General features: G+C 35.1%; 1 protein-coding gene across 1 annotated transcript in view; it reads left to right on the forward strand.

Annotated features, from left to right (window-relative positions):
* zdhhc8b (zDHHC palmitoyltransferase 8b) overlaps nucleotides 1-17,312 on the forward strand; it is a 106,013-nt gene that overhangs the window by 85,425 nt on the left and 3,276 nt on the right. Inside the window, exons 2-10 of the mRNA XM_073839784.1 lie at nucleotides 3,961-4,082; nucleotides 4,636-4,793; nucleotides 4,890-5,062; nucleotides 6,528-6,630; nucleotides 6,914-7,005; nucleotides 11,340-11,472; nucleotides 11,706-11,817; nucleotides 12,624-12,733; nucleotides 14,496-15,544. Of these exons, the coding sequence (XP_073695885.1) occupies nucleotides 3,961-4,082; nucleotides 4,636-4,793; nucleotides 4,890-5,062; nucleotides 6,528-6,630; nucleotides 6,914-7,005; nucleotides 11,340-11,472; nucleotides 11,706-11,817; nucleotides 12,624-12,733; nucleotides 14,496-15,544 (2,052 nt within the window). The remainder of the gene's footprint in view (nucleotides 1-3,960; nucleotides 4,083-4,635; nucleotides 4,794-4,889; nucleotides 5,063-6,527; nucleotides 6,631-6,913; nucleotides 7,006-11,339; nucleotides 11,473-11,705; nucleotides 11,818-12,623; nucleotides 12,734-14,495; nucleotides 15,545-17,312) is intronic.

Consider the following 17,312-nt stretch of genomic DNA (forward strand, 5'->3'; position numbering starts at 1 on the left):
TGCAATATATGGGATTGTGTGCTTCCAACATAGTGTGCAATACTTTGTATAGGGCTTTAAAATGATAATTTCCCTTTCCACAAAGCTGTGTGTGTAGAAATGGTTTACTAAAGCTGAAAGTGTTTCCCAGCAGAGTTTACATTTGACATTTACACATTTGGCATACACTTTTATCCAAAGCCACTTGCATTGCATTCATTTCACATTTTATCACTTCATGTGAGTTTAAGCTGTTATAGCTGTAAATGGAATTACTAATGGCCATAGTTTTTATGCGCAATTTGAAGTATTGCATCAGGAACGAGTAATGAAAACACAATTTTTTTTGACTGTGAAAAATAATTAACACAAATAATAAGAGATGGAAACGCATTTACCCAATAAATTCTTCTATGCGTATGAAAGAAGTCTTAACTTGACTAGGCAACCAAAATGCCTTTATTATTTCTGTATAATATACTCCCAGAACTGTCTTACACTACTGCATTCCCAAACAGCAGGCATCCACCTTTGAAAAGAATAACTGTGTTTATTGAGTTTTGTCTGCTCACTCTAACTTTTTTTTTTTGTGCCAATTCATTAGTAAGTGACTATTTTGTTCTCTTTGACTTGTTCCTTGGATGGAAACGTTGCTTTATTCTCAAATGCTTTATGTGATATTCCAATTTTGCTATATTAATATTTATATTTACAATTATACAATTTACAATTATATTTAACTTATAATGAAGTTAAATTTGTCAATGTGAATAGAAACATTACTACTTTCTGTGGTACCCTATTTTCACCACTGAATAAAATGTTTAAAAAAAGGTTATTGGGACTCACTATTCTGACTTTTTTTCTCAGAATTGCCGGATATAAACTCACAATTCCGAGAAATAGGTCAGAATTGCAAGATTAAAACTGCTGCAATTCTAAAAAAAAAGTTGCAATTCTGAATTTTTGTTCTCGCTAGGGCTGCACGATTAATCGCACGATGTTGTGAGGCGCGTTTAGTCAATGAAGCCGGTACTTTGATTAGTAGTAAATCTCCATCACGTGCGTTCAGCGTTCGGCAATTGATACACAGAGGCGTAAATCACTGACAAGCTACGCCAAATTGCGCTCAAAATCGAATGCGATTTGGCGTAGCTTGTCAGTGATTTACGTCTCTGTGTATTAATTGCCGCTCGAGCTGAACGCACGTGATGGGGATTTACTACTAATCAAAGTATCGGCTTCATTGACTAAACACGCCTCACAACATCGTGCGATTAATCGTGCAGCCCTAGTTCTCGCAAATGGAAGTTTGTATCTCATAATGCAGATTTTTTTTTTCTCGCAATGCTGACTTTTTTCTCCGAATTGGGACATATAAACTCAATTGCGAGTTGTGAAGTCCAGTTCTGTTCTCAGAATTGTGAGTTTATATCTTATAAACAATTATGAGTTATTATTATCACAGAATTCTAAAGAAAAAAGTAATAATCATGAGATTAACTTGCAATTCTGAGAAAGTCTCAATTGTCACTATTGCAACTTTATTCCTCAGTTTATATCCTGCAATTCTGATTTTGTAATTCGCAATTGCAAGTTTATATCATGCAATTCTGAGAATAAAAGTCAGGATTGTAAGATATAAACTTGCAGTTCTAAGAAAAATTCATAAACGCGAGATTCTGACTTTATTTCTCAGAACTGCGACTTTTTTTCTCAGAATTGTGAGTTGTGAGTGATCTTGCGGTTCAGAATTTATAACTCGCAATTGTGAGTTTATATCATGCAATTCAGAGAAAAAGTCATAATCGCAAGATATAAACTCTGAGAATTATTTATTCATTTCTCAAAATTGCACGTTTATATTTCACAATTCTGACTTTATTTCTCAGAATTGTGAGTTTATATCTTGCAATTCTGAACTTACAACTCGCAATCACAAGTTTATATCACGCAATTCTATGAAAAAATGTCTGAATTGTAATATATAAATGAGCAATTCTGAGAGAAAAGCCATAATCGTGAGATATAAACGTGCAATTCTAGAAAAACACAAAGTTTTTGAGATGACTCTTTTGATATGACCATTCGCAAAGAGTTTGATTAACAGGCAATCTGACCAATCATAATGCCGAATCTGCCATTTTTTTCCGACAAACAAAACATACAGGAGCGAAGATTAAATTACCTTTTTAAATTTTTTTATCTAGCGGTGTAGTATCAATACATACATTTTTAGTTTTAATATTTGCATTGTGTGGTTACCGTTTTATAAAAGCAGTAAGATACTCAAGGTGTGCTGTATTGTGAATAAGTCACAGCTGAAAGGGTTACAGGCACTCCGCTTATCTTCATGACTATCAATGCCCTTCAGCCGTGACTTGTTCACAATAGAGCATGGCCTCTCGTACATTATTGCTTACATAACACACCTTAGAATGTCACGACTGACCAATCAAAAACAAGTATTTCAGAAAGCCATGCAATAATTTGTTATAAAAGATGTGCTTTGGTTGTTGTGATAGTGATTCGGAGACATAATCTTTGTAACCTTGAAAATGTTGATTGAAATTGTTTATAATTATGTAATTGGAATTTAACTATAAAAAACTTTCCTGTTCTTAATACATTTTAATATGCCTTTAATGGCAAAGCTGAATTTTTAGCATCATTACTCCAGTCGTCAGTGTCACTTTCTGCGGAGATCATCATAAAATGCTGATTTTCTGCTCAAGAAACATTTCTTATTCTCTGTTAAAGTATGTGTTTGTGTGGCCAGCAAGCCTTTAGTCTACTCTTGGTTTTGATGTGCAAACGAAGAAATAATGTAACCGCCTTAACCTAATAAAAATCTATGCACTGTCATTCAGATGAAGGGCACTTCATGTCTGTCTCACACAGAGCAAGACGCTTACAGATCAAGGGTTATTGCATTTCACAGGCAGTGTATTTATTCCATAATTTCCCTGACGTTCTTGTTTACCCCCAAGGAGATGTTCATGCGGCCGATAAAACTGGTATTTATTTCTTCGCCCACAGCACGGATTGATTCTGAGGTCGTCTGTTTGTGATTGGATTATACATGAAGGAGTAGTTATTCCATCAGTTTTGCTCTGTTGTGTCTGAGGGGGTGAATCTGGCCTCTTTATCATTTGCACCATGCACTACTTTGTATTCTTAGGACTGGTATTGTTACTCTCTTGATTAAAATGAAGACAACAACGAACTGAATGGAATGAGTGTATCAAATCTCATCAGTAGGATAAAGGTGACAGACTTCACCTATTCTGAGTCTGGCATTCCTCCAGTGCAGACGGTGTATGACTTAGTGCTTTTCCCTCAGGGTTCAAGAGAATAGTAGCGTGATCTACTGCCTGCCGAGAGAGAATAGACATAGCAGGAGGGGTTAGAGAGTTATGGATCATTTTAGCTTTAAAATCTGATTGGGTGAGGTGTGTTCGAAGCTGCTGTGGAATAGCCAATATAACAGTTGCTTGGCAACTATAAATGTTGGCAGTTAGGCTAATGGACAATATCACTTTAAACAGTTTTTCCATTATTGTAATTGTTGCTACAATTAAATGCACTTATTTGTTGAGCTGTGCTGTGTGTCCCTCTTATTTATCAGATTCTGCAAGGTGTATGTAAACGTTTGACTTCAACTGTATTTATTATTTTGTTGTCATTTCAGTTTTTTTAAATTAAAAATTCCTAATATATGTTTAATATGTCCCAGTATATCCTAGTGTTTGCTTATTATTCAGTCTGTCACTAGAGTAACTGAGTAAAGTTCACAAGTTTTCTGAGGTTTCTATGAATGTCTCTGCTGGATATTGGATAAAACATTGCAGAGATAAACAGGGATGTTGTTCAGAAAAAAAATGAACAACCACAGACTGAAAAATGATTTAGAGACGGGGTTTTTTAAGCTTCAGCTTTCTAGATGCTAATCCTTCTTGTGTTTTTCCTGTATCCTCTCAGGTGTCCGTGGTTAACCAAGGCCATCTCCCCTGTTGTGCCTTTATACAATGGCATTGTCTTTCTCTTTGTGCTGGCCAACTTCAGCATGGCCACCTTCATGGATCCTGGAGTCTTTCCAAGAGGTATGATCCGCTCATAGTTTAGGGTTCTCAATCCATTCACCTTATCAAACGTCTGGAGATAAAACAGTAGGTCCATGATTACGATGTGTACAAAACACATTCTACATGTTAAATGACCCTGGTCCACAAAACCAGTCATAAGGGTCTTTTTTTTTTTTTTTTACTGAGATGTATACATCATCCAAAAGCTCAATAAATAAGCTTTCCATTGATGTATGGTTTGTTAGGATAAGTATTGATCGAGATACAACTATTTGAGTATTTGGAATCTGAGGAGGGTGCAAAAAATATTGAGAAAAATCTAAATTGTATTTATAGTTGTCCAAATGAAGTTCTTAGCGGTACATATTACTAAACAAAAACATAATTTTTGATATATTTACAGTAGGAAATTTGCAAAATATCTTCATGGAAAATGATCCTTACTTAATATCCTAATGATTTTTGGCATATAAGAAAAATCGATAATTGTTTTTTTGAGACTGCTTAAGACTGGTTTTGTGGTCCAGGGTCACAAATGGGAAAGTTTAAATTTCTCTTCTGTTTTTTTAAGCGGATGAGGACGAAGACAAAGACGATGATTTTCGAGCTCCGCTTTATAAAAACGTGGAGATAAAGGGAATTCAGGTGCGGATGAAGTGGTGTGCCACGTGCCACTTCTACAGACCTCCTCGCTGCTCACACTGTAGTGTGTGTGACAACTGTGTGGAGGTGAGACGCATACAAACACGCACACAACAGAATTCCTGCAAAATGCATAATGCTCACAATGCCACTGTCACACACATACTTTCCTTCTCACTGTAGGAGTTTGACCACCACTGCCCATGGGTGAACAACTGCATTGGCCGGAGGAATTATCGATATTTCTTCTTGTTCCTGCTGTCTCTAAGTGTTCACATGGTGGGCGTGTTTTCCTTTGGACTGCTGTTCGTCTTACACCACCTTGAGAAGCTGAGTGCGCTTCACACAACTGTGACGTATCCTTCCACGCAGTTTCTGGTTGTAAATAGCAAATAGACCAATTTGGTGTTTGAAAATTCATGATGTTTTTCTGGTTTTCAGAAAATGACAGTTTTCAAGTAGCAGTCTATGGAAGCTATGGAATAAAAGAATAAAAAAAGATATTTTTTTGTTTATTTTAGATATTTTTATTGTTTATTTTCTGTGTACCTTTATTTTTATTTCAGTTTAAAGTTTTAGTAATTTTAGTACTTTAGCTTCAATTTATTTCTGCAGTATTTCTAATTTTCTAATCTAATATTTTTATTTCAGATTTTCAATTGTTATAGCTTTAATTAACAATAACAACACTGTTCGTTAGACAGGGTGGCCACGCCCACACCCTTACAAAAATTAACCATGGTTTTACTACACATAAAACCAAAAAAACATGGTTACTACACTTTTACTATAATAAAACCATGGTTAATTTTCGAAAGGGCACTGAGATCTCATTGGCTCGAAATCCTGCACTACTTAGCTTAAAGGAGTAGTTCACTTCTAGAACAAACATTTACAGATAATTTACTCACGCCCTTGTCATCCAAGATGTTCATGTCTTTCTGTCTTCAGTTGTAAGAAATTGTTTATTTGAGGAAAACGTTTTCTCCATATAGTGGACTACTATGGTGCCCCTGAGTTTGAACTTCCAAAATGCAGTTTAAATGCAGCTTCGAAGGTCTCTTAATGATCCCAGATGAGGAAGAAGGGTCTTATTTAGCAAAACGATCGGTTATTTTCTGAAAATGCTCATCTTGTCTAGTTCTGCGTGCACTGTGTATTCCGGTTCATGGCAGTTAGGGTATGTTGAAAAACTCCCATCTCATTTTCTTCTCCAACTTCGAAATCATCCTACACCGCTTTTTTACCTTTTTTTCAAAGGGCATTTGATCTTCTTTGCATGTTCACTTTGTAAACACTGAGTCAGTACTTCTGCAGCAATGTAGGACGATTTTGAATTTGGAGAACATGAGATGGGAGTTTTTCGACATACTCTGTCTTGACCCGGAATACACAGAGATCAGGCAGAGCTAGACAAGATGAGCATTTTAGGTTAAAAAGTATATAAACTGTAAAAAAATTTTTAGAAAATAACCGTTTTGCTAGATAAGACCCTTCTTTCTCGGCTGGGATCATTTAGAGCCTTTTGAAGCTTCATTTAAACTGCATTTTGAAAGTTTAAACTCGTGGGCACCATAGAAGTCCACTATATGGAGAGAAATCCTGAAAGCTTTTCCTCAAAAAACTAAATTGTTTTACGACTAAAGAAAAAAAAAAACTAAATATCTTGGACAAGGGGGTGAGTAAATTATCTGTAAATTTTTGTTTTGGTAGTGAACTTCTCCTTTAAGATTCTGATTGGCTGTAGTTTCATGCAACATTTCTCTTTCAGCAAGTACAGAAATAAATCACAACAGGCTCCTTGACTCTCCTGCTGTCCAGTCTTGTGGTTATGTGTGTGACTGGCCTGTTTTTCATCCCTGTTATGGGCCTCACTGGGTTCCACATGGTTCTCGTTGCGAGAGGAAGAACCACAAATGAACAGGTGAATCAAATTATCCACCACTAATTATGTTAATCTGGTTTGTGTAACACCATGCGCACTTGTAGAGGCGGAATCGTGGTCACATGTTGCACACCCACTCAGAATCACCTTGATGTCTTTCCAAGTTGATTGCCTTCTGTTGTTCGTGCACGACATCTGTTACAAAGCCTGGTATTTTCATCGCACGTTACGGTCCTGCAGGTCAAGGACAGTTGTTTTCCACTCTCTTCAGTTTGCTCAAAGTAGAATTCCTCTCTCTCTCTCTCTCTCTCTCTGTTCTCAGGTGACAGGAAAGTTTCGAGGAGGAGTGAATCCATTCACTCGAGGTTGCTGTGGCAACGTGAAACACGTCTTATGCAGTTCGCTTGCGCCAAGGTAAAGAAAAGGCTGGATTCCACATACACATATATTCGTGTTTATATATAAGCGAGAGTCGCAAATACGCACACATACCAGAAATGTGTGAAAGTGAGTTGTAACACCAGGCACGGTGTGTTTCCATGACCTCTGACAGCTGGTTTCCAGGCACTTGACAGCTATCTTTCACTCGTTTTGGAACAGACGGTTGGGTGTTTCATTTCACTTTAAATGAATTTACATTAGATTGTGTTTTTACATTTGCAAAACAGACAGGGTTCAATAAACATTAAGCATTGGCATATGCTACAAAAGACCTATGAAGTACCAACCTCACTCTGTATTATGCAAAACTGAAAAATTGTAGTCCGCATGCAATGGTAATTGCAGCTGATGTCCATATGGTGACATATGTGACCCTGGACCACAAAACCAGTCATAAGGTTAAATTTTACAAAACTGAGATGTATACATCATATGAAAGCTTTCTATTGATGTATGGTTTGTTAGGATAGGACAATATTTGGCCGAGATACATCAATTTGAATATCTGAAATCTGAGGGTGCAAAAAAATCAAAATACTGAGAAAATCACCTTTAAAGTTGTCCAAATTAAGTTCTTAACAATGCATATTACTAATCAAAAATTACATTTTGATATATTTACAGTAGGAATTTTACAAAAAAATCTTCATGGAACATCATCTTTAATGAATTTCCTAATGATTTTTGGCATAAAAGAAAAATCAATAATTTTGACCCATACAATGTATTTTTGGCTATATATATATATATGCAGTTTTACACACTGCTACTCAAAAGTTTGGGATCAGTAAGAATTTTAATGTTTTTTTAAAGAATTATTATATGCTCATCAAGACTACATTTATTTGATCACAAATACATAAAAATGTAAAATTGTGAAATATTATTACAGTTTAAAATAATGGTGTTCTATATTAATATATTTTAAAATATAATTTATTTCTGTGATGCAAAGCTAAATTTTCAGCCATTACTTCAGGTTTCAGTGTCACATGATTCTTCAAAAATCATTCTAATATGCTGATTAATTACTGTTATTATCAATGTTGGAAACAGTTGTGCTGCTTAATATTTTTTTGGAACCTGTAATTCTTTTTTTCAGGATTCTTGATGAATAAAAGGTTAACAAGAACAGCATTTATTCAAAATATAAATATTTTCTAACAATATAAGTCTTTGCTATCACTTTTTATTAAGTTAACCCATCCTTGGTTAATAAAAGTATTAATTTCTTTAAAAGAAACATTACTGAGCCCAAACTTTTAGATGGTAGTTTATATTGTTACAAAAGATTTCTATTTTAAATAAACGCTGTTCTTTTCAGCTTTTTATATGTTTTAAGAATCCTGGGGGGGAAAATCACAGGTTCAAACAAAACATTAAGCAGCACAACTGTTTTCAGCATTGATTATGAATCAGCATATTAGAATGATTTCTGAAGGATCATGTGACACTGAAGACTGGAGTAGTGATTATAAAAATTCAGCTTTGTATCACAAATTTAATTTAAATAATTAATTTTAAAATATATTCACATAGAAAAGTTATTTTTTAAGTCAAGTAATATAATAATAATAATAATAATAATAATAATAATAATAAAAATAATATAATAAAAAAAAAAAAAAAAATATATATATATATATATATATATATATATATATATATATATATATATATATAACATTTATGTAATATTATAACATTTATGTAACATTTTCATTTGTAATGTTTTTTAAAGAAGTCTCTTATGCTACAAAGTCACAATTATTTGAACTAAACAAAAAAATAATAATATTATGAGATATTGCAATTAAAAAAAATAGTTTCTATTTTAATATACTTTAAAATATAATTTATTTCTGTGATGCAAAGCTGAATTTTTATCAGCAATTACTCCTGTCTTCAAAGTCACACAATCCTTCAGAAAATATTCTAATGTGCTAATTTATATTCAGTGTTGTAAACAGTGCTGCTTAAAAAAAGTTTTTGGAACCTGTGATACTTTTTTTTTCAGGATTCTTTGATGATTTAAAGTTACAAATAACAGCATTTATTCAAAATATATATTTTTTTCTAACAATATACAAAGTTTATTATCAATTTAACACATCCTTGCTGAATAAAAGTTTTTTTTTTTAATCAAAGAAAGAAAAAAATTACTCGGCCCAAACTTTGAACAATAGTGTATGTTGTTAGAAAAAAAATTCAGTTTTAAACAAATGCTGATCTTTTTAGAATATTATTCATTAAATAATCCTGAAAAAAGTATCAAAGGTTCCAAAAAAATCTTTCCTAGATTGATAATAAATCAGCAGATCCTAAAGTGCTTTCTGAAGGATCATGTGGCCCTGAAGACTGGAGTAATGATGCTGAAAATTCAGCTTTGCACCACAAGATTAAATTATATTTTAAAGTATATTAAAATAGAAAATGACAATTTTAAATCTTACCACTCCCAAACTTTTGAACGGCAGTAAAACGACACCATGGCATATAAAACATTTTATGCAGTGCTATCAACTATAATGAAGACAAAGTGGAAGTATACTATAAAATTTAAAATGCTTCAAGAAGAAAATATGCTTTGAAATATGTGTGAAGCCATTAATATTTAGTGTAATACTTATAAACACCAGACAGAGGTGAAAAAAGAGGTTGTTTATTATAGTAGACAGTCTGGAGAGGTTTGAGAAGAATAGAGGTCCATAGGAAGGTAGATTGTGTCCTGTTTTTCTTGCCTGTTTTATGACACTCTGAGCAGGAAAAGCGTATAGCACTGAAGATTTGAATCAGGCTGGGAAACAATGGAGAGAGAAAGTGATTGCCGTATAAACACAACTCAGAGCCAAGGTTAATGTCTCGTTAAGACTGGTGAAGGCATCTTCACAAACAATAGAGGACAACCTTTGTGAGGCCAAAGCAGAACAAAAGGAAGTTGCTGTGAACTTTCTTCCACAAGACAAATTGAATGAATCCTTGAAACAGAAATGATAGAAATAGTTCACGCAAAAATGAAAAATTCAATCAGTAATTATTCTAATATGCTGCTTTGGTGCTTAGGAAACATCTATTATTGTTAATGTCGAAAAAAATGTGCTGCTTAGTATTTTTGTAAAAAAACAAAACAAAAAAAAAACATATTTTTTCAGGATTCTTTGATGAATACAAGCTTTTAAAATAGGGGTGGGCGATATGCCATGTTGGTTTTACTATTTTGCAAGTTGTCTGAGCAGTACAGCCAAACTAATTTTTCTATTTTAAAATCAAAGCCTTACATGGTAACAAAATATAAAATAAAAAGAATATGTAACACGCCCCACAGAACTGAGGGGCGGGGTGAGCAGAGGTTCGTATCATTTAAAGGGCCAGGTACTGATATCGCTTGCTGAGAACAGAGGCTTTTTTTACCAGGTAATATTAGTGTTTTTTTACACTACCATAGAAAATTTTTAATCAAAGTATATTACAAACTTTTCATTAGGACCCTAAAGCATCTTACTAAATTGTGGAAAATGGGCATCCGATGACTCCTTTAAGAGCTGCACGCATCTAATGTCTACAGGCACGCATCCGTTTTTCTCTCAACTGTTTACTTTCACTTTATACATAAGTTACATAACCAACTGTGTTTATATGCAATCCTTGTGTGGTTTTGACATTATTCGCGAATCGGACGCGAAAGATAGCTTAATCCAGTAATCAGGCGCTGTTTGACAGCCTTTTAGCGCTCGCGCTTTAGGTTTACATGCTTATGAAGCGCATGCCAGGCCAGCGCGCTGACAAAATAACGTTATTTATCGGCAAGGTTTTAGAGCACATGCAAATAATGTACTTTTGTGATTGCCAATAAGTGCAGTGTCCCTTGAGTGAATCTATGTCGTGCTGTACGGCATTTTAAGACGGAGGCACGATGCTATGATATTTTTTCAAAAGCAGATAGTGGAGACATTTTAATCGTCACGATCGAATGATCGCACACCCCTAATTCAAAAGATCAGCGTTTATTTAAATAGAAATTTTCAGAAACAATATGAAATGTCTTTAACTTTTTAAATATATATAATGAAACCAGAATCTTCAGAATTTCCCCTTTTATGTTCCACAGCAGTAAGTCAGTCATGTGAGTTTGAATCAACATGAGCATGAGTAAATGATGACACAGTTGGTATTTTTTTTCATCTATTTTTAAGTATTTGATAACCTACATCACATGTGATTGTGTACACACCAAGTCTGACCCATGAACTTGCTTTTTCTAAAAAATATTCAATACATGCGTCATGTCAACTGTTTCTCCTCTACAGATACATCGCTGATCCCAGGAAGAAAATTCCCATCACCATGAAACCGCCGTTCCTCCGGCCTGACCTCTCTACCAGACACATCAGTGTAAAAGTCAGTGATAATGGTATCCATAGTAACATCCTACGAAGCAAAGTGAGTCCGCAAAAGCTTTTAATTCTGTCTGCCCACAACCTGGAATTTCAATGGTGTTTAATTATTTCTGTTATTGTAGTAAGTACCGCTAGACCAGCTATTTAGAATCGCATCAGTGCAGGCTCATTATTTAGATTTCAGTGAAAACAAATAAATGGTGTCCCAGTTCAATAACTTGGTGCCTCTGCTTAAATCAAGCTACCCAGAATAAATAGATTTTTCTTGTGCTTTAGTCTAAGACCAGTCTGGATGGTTTGGATGATAAAAGTATAGATACGCAACCACCTCTGCCGCCCAAAGCAGATCGCTACAACCAACTCAAGAGTCAACTCACCTCCAGTGAAGGTAAGTAACACTAATATCCAGTCACTTATTGTTTGCCACAGGTTATTTTAAAGCAGTCAGCACCAAAATATAACTGATGTATTTGTGATTATTTACTCTATGTATTCAAACATACAGTCAAACCAAAGTTTATTCAGACTCTTTCAACATTTCTCACATTATCACAGTTTATAAGCTATAGTTTAGAAAATGGTAATAAAGTATGACAAGAATTGTGTCGGAACAAATTCATCTTGATAATGTCAGATAACTTTGATAGAAAGGTATGTAATGGATTACAATCACACAAAAATTCAGACAACTGTTAGTATGACAGTATTTACACAACTATCAATACTTTGTTGACCAATCGTCAAGCAATGCTTAATTTTGTTCAGTCTGTAGTGTAAAAAGGTTGCAAAATAGGTCAGGTCAAAGTGTCTTTAATCGGTTTTACTGGTAGTCCACTGTGTGAACAATTTTTGAGTATAATATGTCACAGTTTACTTTATTTTGCTATCCTCACTTACATAAATGAACTATAGTGTCCTGCACCCACTAGTAAAAAACAAAACAAAAATGGTATCAGGTGTCTGAATAATTTTTGGTTTGACTGTATTTGTCTTTTGAGATTTATACTTATTATTATTTAAACAGCATGTGGTCATAATAGTTTATTCACCTAGTTATTCAAAGCTTGTGTCTTCATTGGCCCCTTAGCAGGCTGTTGAACCACCCTTTTCTTAACTGTACTTCTACTGCCATCTAGTGTTGCATCATATTGCAGCAATGTTGAGTCATTCAGTTAATTTGTGCCATATTTCTAGAGAGTTCCCTGTCCAGCAAACCCACCAATCCATCTACGCCAGCCATGTACAAATACAGACCTTCCTTCGGCACCATGCCTAAAGTGCACTATCATGCAACTGGAGAGAAGGTGGGAGCAACAGACTAAAACAATGTTTTCTGGAATAATATATGTGACCCTGGACCACAAAACCGGTCTTAAGTAGCATGGGTATATTTGTAGAAATAACCAAAAATACATATGGTCCAAAATTATCCATTTTTTTCTCAAAAATCATTTGGATATTAAGTAAAGATCATGTTCTATGAAGATATTTTGTAAATGTCCTACCATAAATATATCAAAACTTATTTTTTAATAGTACTTTGCATTGATAAGAACTTCATTATTACAAGTATTGCCCTGTCCTAACAAACCATAAATCGTTATAAATTTATTCAGCTTGATTCAGATAGTTTTGTGGTTCAGGGTCACATATTATAATATACATTACTGTTCAAGTGTGTGGGGTCAGTAAGAGTTGTTTTTGAAAGAAGTTCTGCGTTTATTTGATCAAAAATACAGTAAAAACGGTCTTGTTGTGAAATATTATTACCAGTTAAAATAACAACTATTATATATTTTATAATGAAATTTATTTCTGATGCAAAACTGAATTTTCAGCAGCCATTACTCTAGTCTTTAGTGTCACACGATTCTTCAGAAATCATTCTAATACGCTGATTTTGTCCTCAAGAAACTTTTCTTTTTAATTGTCAGTGTTGAAGTGTTTGAATTTAAATTTCTTGATAATTTACTTAGCCCCATGTCATCTAAGATGTTCATGTATTTCTTTCTTCAGTCGAAAGGAAATTAAGGTTTTTGAGGAAAACATTCCAGGATTTTTCTGCATATAGTGGACTTCAATGCAGCTACAATGGGCTCTACACGATCCCAGCCGAGGAAAAGAGGTCTTATCTAGTAAAAGGATTGGTCATTTAAAAAAACAAAAAACAAATTTATAAACGCTTTTTTACCACAAATTGCAGTAGCTCTATGATTTCACGCATTAAGTAATCACGTTGGAAAGGTCACACGTAGTTAGTTCTTCATTTGTGTACTTTGATTAAAAAAGGTAGGTTAGGATGAAAAACTCCATCTTATTTTCTCCTCCAACTTCAAAATCATCCTACATTGTTGTATTACCTTTTTTTGTAAAGGCCATTTGACTTTCTTAGACAGAAGTACTGACCCAAGTGAACATGCTAAGTCATGCGTGATCTTTCCAACCTGACTACGTACAGTAATGAATGAGGTCGAGCTAGTTCAAGATGAGCATTTTTGGTTAAAAAGTATATAAATGATAGTTTTGCTAGATAAAACCCTTATTCCTCGGCTGGGATCACGTAGAGGCTTTTGAAGCTGCTTTGAAACTGTAATTTGGACCTTCAGCGTGTTGATACCCATTGAAGTCCACCAAATGAAGAAAAATCTTGGAATGTTTTCCTCAGAAACCTTACTTTCTTTTTGACTGAAAAAAGACATTGAACATCTTGGGTGACATGGGAGTTAAGTAAAATATTAGGAAATTTGTGAGCTAATTTTTTGTGAGTAAACTAATCCTTTAAAAAACATTGTTATGCTATTTTTGTGGAAAAAATTCATATTTTTCTTTTCAGGGTTCTTTGATGAATAAAAATGTCAAAAGAACAGCATTTATTTGAAGTCTTTTGGCTGAAACAGTGTTTAGATTGTCACACTTTTAATCAATTTAATGCATCCTTGCTGAATAAAAGTTTTAAGAACTAAAAAAGAAAAAGAAATGGTAATATTATACAGTATATTATAATAATATGCTGATTGACTATTTAAAAATGTTTATTTTCCTCTAATATTTTCCTTTTGTTATCAGATTGTAATGTCCGAGAATGGCAAGCCCTCTGCAGTTTTGGAGGAGAGAGGTCACGATTACCGTTCAGAGCCGAATCTAGATATGCCTGACTTCCGAAGCACTCCTCTCCACCGAACTTACCAGTCCTCACCTTTCCAGCTGGACTCTTTCAGCACGACGTCTCGCTCATTCAGTCTGAAGCAGGGAGTGAACAGAGCCGAACAGATGCCACTGGGTGGCAGCAAACACGAAACAGTCACTTCCACCCCTCACAAAGGAGTCTTCTCCCCTGGGACGTTATCTGGCCGCAATGGCAGCCTATCCTACGATAGCTTGCTAACCTCCAGCATAACGCCATCTGTGGGCGAGTGCGCTGCCCACCCGGGGGTGCCCTCTATGGGTTTTCATTCACCCTACTTGCCCACTAAAATGTGCCACGTACGAGGACCCGAGCTTCAACGCCACGTCGGTCCGCCGTCCTATAGTCCTGTGCACGTAGGAGCAATGTACGGCAGGAAATCGCCACTCTCAAGAGAACGAGATCCCTCGCCCGTCCGCTACGACAACCTCTCCAAAACCATCATGGCCTCCATCCAGGAAAGGAAGGAGCTTGAGGAGAGGGAGAAACTCATGCATCGGCACGCCCAAGCACCGGTGGCCTACGCCAACGATTCGGGTGTGTTTGACACCTGCAGTGGAGCCGCCTATGGACTCCCACATGGGACATGCTACCCTGACGGGCCTAGAGGCCCTGGATCCCGAGAGCCCACCCCTCCTGTATGCAGCTCTCGGGATAACTTGATGGGAGTCGGGGTAGTGGGATACGCTCCCCGCACACCTGTTCTGCGTTCCTCCGCATCCTCGCTCGCCAGAGCGCCGAGGACTTCTACTACGTCCCTCCACACTGATGGAGGCCTTGCGAGCAGGACGGGTGAACACCAATATCGCTCTCCGGTGCACCAAATACATCACTCCCCAACAGCTGTGCCCCGTTCCCCATCATACGCGCATCAGAAGGTCGCCTTCATTAGCGCCCTGGAGAGGGCGGATTCGCCACATCTTGGTACAAGGTATGACACATAGCATCTACTTTTAACCAATCAGAAAAGAGAGTGAGGACGTGATGTATAGACTAAGCAGTCTTGATATGTATGCTCTGATCTGGCAGGGTCAAGAGACTTGAGAAAAGAGATTTCAGTTGTGTTGTTTATTTGTTCATTTTTGAGTACTGCTTTTTTGTACTTTAATAAATTGATTTCTGTCATTGTTGTTTAGAAAACATACGGTTACGTTTTTTGATTTATTTTTTTGCCTTTCTGCAGAAATGAAAACAAAAATGTTGTGATTATGTATCTGTTAGCCAAATAAATATGATTTTTTGCTTTTCCCCTTATTTTCATTTTTCAGTTTTTTTTATGCATGCCTGTTTATGACACTTTGCATGGCATCTACTTCTGGCATACTGTATGTTTTATTGCATCATGATGATCTAATAAACAATGTCAAAAATCAATGTAATATGCAATAATCGTTAGGGGTAGACCGATATGTGTTTTTCAGGGCCGATACCGATTATTACAGATCAAGTAGATCAATAACTGATATTTTGAACTGATATATGTCTGGTGTAAAAATTAAAATTATTGTCAAAATTAAGAATTACAAGGGCTCTGACAAAAACTTTCTTTAAAAGTTAATCAGTTTTGAAAATGACCGATAGCTATAAAAATGCTTGATATCGGTTACTATAATCGGCCAGGCCAATAATTAATCAACCCCTAATTATTATGATTGCATATCCATTTTTTTTGTTCTGTTTGTGTCGGTTTTATGCTTTTAAATTATTTTATCAGCAAACCGGTTTTGAAAATGATCGATATGATAACCATAAAAATGCTTAATATCGGCACCGATAAATGGCCAGGCTGATAATCGGTTGACCCCTTATAATCATGATTTCATATTCATTTTTTGTACTGTTGTGTCACTTTTTTATGATTTTAAATAATTTGATCTGCAAATGGGTTTTAAAAATGAACGATACCGATAACCATAAAAATGCTTAATATCAGTGTTGACCCCTAATAATCATGATTTCATATTCATTTTTGTGCTGTTAGTCACTTTTTTATGTTTTTAAATTATTTAATCAGCAAATTGTTTTTGAAAATGACCGATACCGATGACCATAAAAATGTGCAATATCGGCACCGATTATTGGCCAGGCCAATAATCAGTTGACCCCCCAATAATCATGATTTCAAATTTATTTTTGTGCTGTTAGTCACTTTTTTATGTTTTTAAATTATTTAATCAGCAAATTGTTTTTGAAAATGACCGATACCGATGACCATAAAAATGTGCAATATCGGCACCAATTATTGGCCAGGCCAATAATCAGTTGACCCCCCAATAATCATGATTTCAAATTCATTTTTGATCTGTTTGTGTGGGGTTTTTTATGCTTTTAAATAATTTTCTTTGGCGAATCAGTTTTGAAAATGGCCGATACGATAACCATAAAATTGCTTAATATCAGTGCCAATAATCAGCTGACTGATGATTTCATATCCATTTTTTTTGTTCTGTTTGTGGCGCTTTTTTATGCTTTTAAATTATTTTATCGGTTTTGAAAACGACCAATACCGATAACTATAAAAATGCTTAATATTGTCGCAGATAATCGGTCGATCTCTAATAATCATGAATGCTTATTCATTTCTTTTTCTGTTTGTGTTTATTTTATGCTTAAATAATGCTTTTCACTGTCATTTTACATGCTGTATTTTTCTTTGCTCTTTTCTTTGACTTCATCATTTTATAAATGGCAAATGACTA

This window comes from Garra rufa, chromosome 5, assembly GCF_049309525.1.
Source record: "Garra rufa chromosome 5, GarRuf1.0, whole genome shotgun sequence".
Lineage (NCBI taxonomy): Eukaryota > Metazoa > Chordata > Actinopteri > Cypriniformes > Cyprinidae > Garra > Garra rufa.